Source organism: Mus caroli, chromosome 5 (assembly GCF_900094665.2).
Source record: "Mus caroli chromosome 5, CAROLI_EIJ_v1.1, whole genome shotgun sequence".
Lineage (NCBI taxonomy): Eukaryota > Metazoa > Chordata > Mammalia > Rodentia > Muridae > Mus > Mus caroli.
In genome coordinates this window covers 130,426,032-130,434,717 of record NC_034574.1, presented here as the reverse complement: position 1 = coordinate 130,434,717, position 8,686 = coordinate 130,426,032, and the positions used below count along the sequence as shown (strand labels likewise).

At 50.7% G+C, this 8,686-nt stretch overlaps 1 protein-coding gene and 1 pseudogene across 2 annotated transcripts in view; one reads left to right on the top strand and one right to left on the bottom strand.

The window, feature by feature from the left end:
- The first annotated feature begins 1,061 nt into the window (after positions 1-1,061).
- The window catches only part of Fbxo24 (F-box protein 24), a 13,100-nt gene continuing 5,475 nt past the window's right edge, over positions 1,062-8,686 (top strand). Inside the window, exons 1-8 of one of the 2 annotated variants that reach the window (XM_021161925.2) lie at positions 1,062-1,249; positions 1,526-1,621; positions 1,711-1,894; positions 4,088-4,326; positions 4,648-4,882; positions 6,355-6,513; positions 7,282-7,403; positions 7,613-7,744. In XM_021161925.2, the coding sequence (XP_021017584.1) occupies positions 1,178-1,249; positions 1,526-1,621; positions 1,711-1,894; positions 4,088-4,326; positions 4,648-4,882; positions 6,355-6,513; positions 7,282-7,403; positions 7,613-7,744 (1,239 nt within the window). In that variant the 5' untranslated portion in view covers positions 1,062-1,177. The remainder of the gene's footprint in view (positions 1,250-1,525; positions 1,622-1,710; positions 1,895-4,087; positions 4,327-4,647; positions 4,883-6,354; positions 6,514-7,281; positions 7,404-7,612; positions 7,745-8,686) is intronic. The other variant, XM_021161926.1, reaches the window with a different exon arrangement.
- The window catches only part of LOC110294096, a 3,439-nt pseudogene continuing 2,610 nt past the window's right edge, over positions 7,858-8,686 (bottom strand).

Sequence of the window (8,686 nt, the reverse complement as noted above, 5' to 3'; positions counted from 1 at the left end):
TGTTAAGCATGTGCCCTGCCCAGGAGCTGCATCTCCTGGTTAACCCAGATGACGGAGCTGGTGTGGGTGAGAAACAGCTGGCCAGAGTCAATCAATGGATCTGCTGCGCGTTTTTGCACTGGTTGTCTAACAGGATTAAGTCCTTTTGAGCTCCTGGGAGAGCCATAGTTCCTTCATTTATTGGTGTAGACCTCCCCCTACCTATCAGATGCTACCTTATCTGGACAGTATGTCACTCCACAGGAAACGCCAAGTGGAGGGTGCCCTGACCTCCAGAGCTCATTCACCCTCCTCCCCCTCCCCTCGCCTCATTAGCTTGTCCTCTCCTGATGCAACCAGGCCGCTGGCCATCGAGGAAGCAACGCATAACTCTGGACTTGTTCTCAATGAGACTAAAGAATTGATACTCAGTTGTTCTTGCATGCACCTTGCTTCTGTGTGCAGAAAGTTAGAGGTGGGGTCCCCCTTTCTCCATTGTCTTTGTCGGCCAACGTTTTATTTTATTGAGATAATGTCTCATGTAATGCAGTAATGCAGAGAGGCCTCAAATGCATTACGTAGCCAACAATGACCTTGGACCCCTTTCTTCATTCCCCTGCTTCCACTTCCCGAGTGCTGGGATTGCAAGTGTGCACGGCCATATTGGGCTTTATCTGGTGTGAGGAATCAAACCCAGGGACTCATGAGCTGGCTCATACAGCCAGCTCTATCCTTTTTTTGGCTTTGTACCCTGGAGATACAAATCCCCTGGAAGCCCGATACTACTTAGGAGTTCTCAGTTTTTCTCTTCAGAGTTCAACTGAAAGCTGAGAGAGTCTACTACTACTTCCTAGAAGAGGAAGGACTTACCATCTATCAATAGTTCACTCTTTATATCTCCAATAAAACATGTATCCCATGAGCCCTCTGGCAGCCATATCTGAGCGAGAACCCAGAAGCTACCTCTGGGGTCAGGCTAAGGAGAATAGGTCACAGTTGCTGGACAGTGAGGTCACAAAAAGGTTTATGTGTCCCAGACTCCATGGGGGTGGGGCCTAGATGATAGAGCGGCCCTTGAGGCCCCCCAAGCCTAGACTGGGGACATGGTGTGGGGAAGGCAGCGGGGACGGGGGCCTGGGGCCTGGGCAGCCGAGGGGCCTGGAGAGATGAGGGCAGGAGCAGGGAGGGGCCAGTCAGGATGGTGAGGAGAAGCCGGAGACAGAAGCTGAAAAAATTGACCAGGCTGTGCAGACAGGAGGAGGGGCTCAGGGTGAGGGGGGTGGCCAGGCAAGGGAAGGGCAGGGAGTTGACTAGCAGCAAGAAGTCCAGGGACAGGTCCAGGAATAAGGCAGGCAAGGGAGGGATGAAGACCCAGGTCCTGCAGAGAGATGGGAGGGCTGGATTTGCTAGCATAGGGTTGGAATTGGATGAACCCCAAAGCAGGAGGGTTTAAAAAAACTAATTTGAACAGCAGGGAAAAAAAGGCATGACCCCCCCCCCCCATACACACACACACACTGAACCCTTGTCCTTTCTCCTCTGGCAGGTGAAGCGCAGCTGCCCTTCTTGTGGCCTGGAGGCTGGGAGTGAAAAGAAGGAAAGAGGGAACCCTATCTCTGTTCAGTTGTTCCCCCCAGAGCTGGTGAGCATTTAGGGTTTATGGGGAGGACGGTGACTGCAGGGCTGAGGGGCACCCTGTGACTCCCCCTCCTCCCTCCTGCTCCTCCACAGGTGGAACACATTGTCTCCTTCCTCCCAGTCAAAGACTTGGTCGCCCTAGGCCAGACCTGCCACTACTTCCATGAAGTGTGTGATGCTGAGGGCGTGTGGAGGCGCATCTGTCGAAGGCTCAGCCCTCGAATCCGTGACCAGGGTTCTGGTGCCCGGCCCTGGAAGAGAGCTGCCATTCTTAACTGTACACTTCCCTTCAGTAACTTCCTCCTCTTTCTGCCTCAGCCCTTCCTTATAGAAACTTCCTTCTCTATCGAGTTATCTGATGATCTTTGCACCCCTCCCCCCACCCCACCCCCGCAACCTTTGCAGCACACACACACACAAAACTTTTTTTTTTTTTTAGATTTATTTTATGTATGTGAGTACACTGTAACTGTACAGATGGTTGTGAGCCTTCATGTGGTTGTTGGGAGTTGAATTTAGGACCTCTGCTCACTCCGGTCGGCCCCACTAGCTCCGGTCAACTCTGCTCCCTCAGTCCCTGCTCCCTCTGGCCGAAAGATTTATTTATTATTATATCTAAGTACACTGTAGCTGACTTCAGACTCACCAGAAGAAAGCACCCGGTCTCATAACGGGGTGATTGTGAGCCACCGATTTGAACTCAGGACCTTCTGAAGAGCAGTCAGTGCTCTTACCCACTGAGCCATCTCTCCAGCCCCCCCCACCCCCCCCGCAACTTTTTTTCTGAAAGAAACTTGTTAGATTCCAGCATGCCCCATGGAGTACTTCCTCCAAGGTTCTCAGGCCCCCCTCTGACAGACAGCCCACTCACAGCTTCATCACCATGTTAGCCATGACTCCCTGCGTGCACCATGTCTAACCCTAGAGACAGCCCTATTTCCCAGACATGGGGTTTCTTCTTTTAAATCAGAGTTAGCGCTCTCTCTCTCTCTCTCTCTCTCTCTCTCTCTCTCTCTGTCTGTCTGTCTGTCTCTGTCTGTGTGTGTGTGTGTGTATACACTGGTGCGTCAGCTAGTTCAATCACACGTGGAAGCCAGAGGTTGGCACTGGTTCTCTTCCTCTCTCTGACGCTCCCTCCCTTATGTATTTGTAAATATTTACCTTTACTTTATGTGGATGGGTGCTTGGCCTGCATGTATGTCCGTGTACCACATGCATGAAGTGCCAAGTAGGCCAGAAGAGGACATTGGATCATCTGGACCTGGAGTTACAGATGGTTCTGAACTGCCACCAGGGAGCTGGGAACCAAACCGGGACCTCTGGAAGAGCGGCCAGTGCTCTTAACCTCTGTGCCCTCTCTCCAGCCCTGCCTTCTGTTTTGAAACAGACTCTTCCACTGAACCAGGAGCTTGCTGGTTTTGGCTAGACAGAATGGCCAGCAAGCCGCAGGGAGCCTTCTGCCTCTGCTTTCCCCTTCCCCAGCCAGTGCGTGCTAGGCTCCAAAGGTTCCGCAGCAGCTTCTCCGTGGGTGCTGGGGCTCTGGACCCAGGTCCCCCATGCTTGCACAGCACATAACTACACACTAAGCTATCTCCCCAGACTTTTGTCACTATGACAGCTGAAATGAAGGTAATACCTTTTTTTTTTTCATGTTTGCATGTGTTCAGACACATGTGCACATTGGGATGTGTGCGTGAGACACCAAGGTTGATATCAGGAGGCATCTTCAAGCATCCTTCCATGCTCTGTTCTGTGAAGCAGACTCTCCTAGTCAAACCCAAAACTAGGCTCCCTGACTAGCTTGCTCAGAGGATCCCGGCCAGAATTGCAGACAGGCCAAGAAACCCATCCAGGCTTTCCTATCTCTCTCAACTCTGGTCCTTGTCCTTGCAAGGCAAGAACCTAACCACCAAGCCATCTCCCCGGCCAGAGACAAAATAATTTGTGGTGGTTGTCCTATTTACTACATAATAGGTAGCAGTGCCAACTTCAGTGTCTCTGAGGGACAAAATCACCCCAGCTTGAGAACAATGACCCAAATACTCCACTTCAGAAAGGCCCTGCCTAATCACCACTTCTCCTCTCCCCCAACCCCCACACAAGAGTTTAGAGAAAGCTGACCAGAAACCCGTAGATGAAAGAAGATGGCTGGATTGTCTTGGCTTTCCCTATCTCTCTTCTTTCTGTTTCTTCTCTCATTATTCTTATGCGCCTTTGATATCTTTCTCCCTTACAAGGTTGGTCTAAAGAGTTGCTTACTATGAAGCACAGGATGAGGTGGGGCAGATGTAAGGTATAAATCCAAGTTTTCTGTGTCACCCCCAGGAAGGAGTCTGGTCCCTAAGTCTAGGAATGTAAAAATAAAATCTCCATAGCAGGGTATCTGGAAAACAAAATCCACCTCACCCAAGCTTTGACTCTCACCGCTCCTGTCATCTCAACCCTGAAACCATTCCCTCCTGTTCTTCAGATACAAAGGGCCTGTATTTCCAGGCATTCGGAGGACGCCGCCGATGTCTCAGCAAGAGTGTGGCCCCCATGCTAGCCCATGGCTACCGCCGCTTCTTACCCACAAAGGACCACGTGTTCATTCTTGACTATGTGGGGACCCTCTTCTTCCTCAAAAATGCTCTGGTCTCCTCCACCCTTGGCCAGATCCAGTGGAAGCGGGCCTGCCGCTACGTGGTGTTGTGTCGAGGCGCCAAGGATGTGAGTAGAGAAATTCTGGTCTCAGAGGACTCACCTCTCACCTGTCCTGAGTCTCTCCCTTAAGGAGACATCTGCCCTCTTGGAGGGCACCTGAAAGCAATCCATTTATCTATCATTTTCTTGTTGTTTGTTTGTTCGTACTGAGACTTGAACTCAGGATGCCACACATGCTAGGCAAATTTTCTGCCACTGAGTCAGATCACTACTCTTACGCTCTCACCGTGGACCCAAGCATTTCATTTGCCATCCCATGATCCACTTGCTCCAGCCTCTTCCCACCCAGAGCCTTAGGTCCCCAGACAGCATCATCTTGTCCCACAGTTTGCGTCCGACCCAAGATGTGACACGGTTTACCGGAAGTACCTCTATGTTTTGGCTACTCGGGAACAGCCGGCAGTGGTGGGCACCACCGGTAGCCGCGCCTGCGACTGTGTGGAGGTCTATCTGCAGTCCAGTGGGCAGCGGGTCTTCAAGATGACATTCCACCACTCCATGAGCTTCAAGCAGATTGTGCTGGTTGGCCAGGAGACCCAGCGGGCCCTACTGCTCCTCACAGGTATGACATTGTGGTTTGCAAATGTCTAGCCAATTCTTCAAGACCTGCTGAGAAGGGGAGAGAAAGAAAGGGGTCTGCCAGAGAGCATTCTACCTGCTACCGGCTCCTGCTCTCAACCGCAAAAGTTCTAGAATTCGCATAGAATTTCAGATAAATTCTCAGGCTGCGGATGTAGCTCCATCTCCACGAAGCACCGCATAAAGTGGATGTGGGGATACATGCCTGTACTCCCAGCACTGGGGAGGTGGAGGCCGGGGAGTCTGAATTTGAGGTTCTTCTTAAGCTACATAGAGAAGTTGAGGCAATCTATATGAGACCTTGTTTCAGAAACAAAACAGGAGTGTGGCGTAGATGGTACATTGGGTAACAAGCATGAGATGAGCATGGATTCCCAGAACCAATGTAAAGGCCAGACTTGCATTGGTAGTCATGGTGAGAGTCAAGATGGAGACAGGAGAATCCCTAAGCCCTCAGGCTAGTCAGCATGTCTAGTGGCAGGGGTGAGACTGTAACACAGACAGGTTAAAAGGTAAGGACCAACACCGGAGGCTGTCCTCCAGCTTCTGTGCATGCACTGTGGCATGCATGTGTGCCCACGATATTACAACGCTTTTTAAGTAGTTTGGAAAGCACTATTCTAATGAATATCTGATTTTAAAAATCCAATCTCCTTCTAACCTCCATGTGAGGTACTTTACCTAGACCCCAAATTGCACACTTTCCCAGTGTCCTCAGTCCTAGAGGCTGAGACCCCGTGGACTTCCGAATGCCAGGCGGGAACCTAAATAGCCAGGCTTCGTTCTTCCCAGCACTCAAATTAAGACCCAGCTAATCACTAGGTCTGCTCTCCATTCATCTCTCATGCTGACGTACCTCCTGTTTAATTTTCAGGGTTGAAGCCTGGGGGGCTGGGAGCTATTCTCTCTCTTTTTCCCTTTCCCCTTTCTATTCTTTCTTTCTCCTTATTTTATTTCTGTTGTTGTTGAGACAGAGTCTCACTAAGTAGTTCAGTTTGCTAGCCCAGAACTTACAGTGTAGATCATGTTTTCCTTGGGCTCACAGAGGTCTGCTTGTGTCTGCCTCCCAAGTGGCATGTGTCATCATACTTCCCCCCTGTGTGTGTGTGTGTGTGTGTGTGTGTGTGTGCGTGCGCGTGTGTGTTTGAGCTCACACACACACACACGTGTGTGTGTTTGTATGTATGCAGGCATGCACCTGTCATATGTACATGAGGAAATCAGAGGACAACTTTCAGGACTTATGGTCTATTCCCACCATGGGTTTCAGCAGTTGAACTTATTTGTCACAAGTGCTTTTACCCACGTGGTCATCTCATTGGCCCTCCACTCTTTCCCTTGTCACTCTACTCTAAGGCAGGCAGCGTTTCTGTTGAGTATCCCATGGGATGTTTATCTGGCTATTGATGAATCTCTTCCTCCATGTAATGGTATGCCTCCCTTCATACCCCTCAGAGGAAGGAAAGATCTACTCCTTGGTTGTGAATGAGACCCAGCTGGACCAGCCACGCTCCTATACAGTGCAGTTAGCCCTCAGGAAGGTGTCTCGATGCCTGCCTCACCTGCGTGTGACCTGCATGGCTTCCAACCAGAGCAGCACCCTCTATATCACGGGTAAGAAGTACCTCCAAGGCTTGGGGAAATGGTTCCGTGGGGAAAGTACTTGTTGTGCAAGGTTGAGGATAAATCCAAGCCCCCAGAACACACACAGAGCAGGATCCAAAGGCAGAGATGGGGACCGGGTCCCTGTAAACTTGTCGGACAGCCAGTCTGGCATCAAAACAGCAAGCAACTCTACCTCAAATAAGGTGGAAGGCACATACTGACACCTGAAGTTGCCCTCTGACTTTGATACGAATGCTGTGGTATATACATGCCATACCTATATACACATACATCACACACACACATACACACACACACATACACACACACACATACACACACACATACATACATCACATAACACACATACATACATCACGTAACACACACATGTACATACATCACATAACACACATGCATACATCACATAACACACATACATACATCACATAACACATGCATACATACATCACATAACACACACCTGCATACATCACATAACACACACATACATACACCACATAACACACACAGTGAAATTTTAAAAACAACTACTATCTCTCTCTCTCTTAAGATTCCAATCCTGGGCAGATCCCTCCATACACTCAAACTCCTTAGGGCATCCTAAGGGAGACTATGGCTCCCAGGTATCAGAGCTGATGTGTTGATTGTATGAGACTTCCTGCAATCATTCAGCTTTTACCATCACAGGTGGGACTTTAATCCCTAGGAGACAGGTGCCTAAAGCTGCTGAGCTGAGGGCTCCTGACCCCCCAGACCAGGGGGGAGTGTATTTTGAGGTGCATACCCCCGGGGTGTATCGTGATCTCTTTGGGACCCTTCAAGCCTTTGACCCTCTGGACCACCAGATGCCACTGGCTCTCTCCCTGCCTGCCAAGGTAGGATGCTGGTGTGGAGGATGGCGGGGCAGCGTAGGCTGGTGCAGAGCAGAGGTTGGGCTCCAGGGTTGGAAGATTAGATGTGGGTGGGGCAGGAGGACTCAGGGAGAGGAGGCCAAATGGGATTGGCTAGGGGGCAGTTCTGGAGCTGAGTTTCCTGGGGAACAGAGTGGCTGGCTCACTTGCTCTTGCTGTCTTGACCTCCCTAGGTCCTCTTCTGTGCTCTTGGCTATAATCACCTTGGCCTGGTAGATGAATTTGGCCGGATCTTTATGCAGGGAAATAACAGATACGGGCAGCTGGGAACTGGAGACAAAATGGACCGAGGGGAACCCACACAGGTGAGATTGTTTCCTGGCGACTGTCATCCAGTCTCCTAACCCTGCACCCAGTGACTTTGCCATACTTCCTAGAAACCACTTTCTCTTCCCCTAGGCAAAGCTAAGCCCATCGCTTATAACACCCGGGTGCTGCTGCAGGTCTTGCCCAAGAAGGTCTGTTCTGTTGCAGTGCACACTATATATGTAGAAGGAGTTGAGTGGAGGAGTGGGCTGGGGGAACTTGGGCGTGCTGAAGTACTAGGAAAGGTGAGATGCAGCCCGAGAAGATGGCTCAGAATGTAAAGTTTTCTTCACGTGAGCCCAAAGACCCGTGTTCAGATCCCCAATACCCATGTAAAAAGCTGGACATGTCAGTAAGCACCTATGATACCAGCACTGGGAGGGGGAGAAAGAAGGTGTCCAGGACTCAGCAGCCAGCCAGTGTAGCCAACTGGTGGGCTCCAGGTTCAGTCAGAGACCCTGCCTCAAAAAGATGGAGGGCAAGTGAGAAAGACACTACAGGCATAACTGCACATTCCCTACACGCGTGCATAGTGATGCTAGAAGAGCCTGTGAGTCTGAGAAGGTTCGGGTTCGGAGATGGAAAGGCAACCCACATATTGAGAACAGGGTAAAGATGAAGCTTACACACGAGACATAAACGAGGAAGAAGGCTGGCCAGATGGGCTAGATGGACCCCAGATGGACCCTGTGGTAGAGAGCACATGACTGCTAGCATGTACAAGACCCTAAACCAAAACCCTGCTGGGAAAAATGAAGTAGAGGAGGAGGAAGTGGGAGACAACTGGGGAGGGTTTCAGAGGACAGAGATGTTCTTTATATGCACAAATCCCTGCGTTTCATCCCCAGCACCACATAAAAAACATGACATGGTGGTGCAAACCTGCCCCTGCCCCTGCCCCTGCCCCTGCCCCTGCCCCTGCCCCTGCCCCTGCCCCTGCC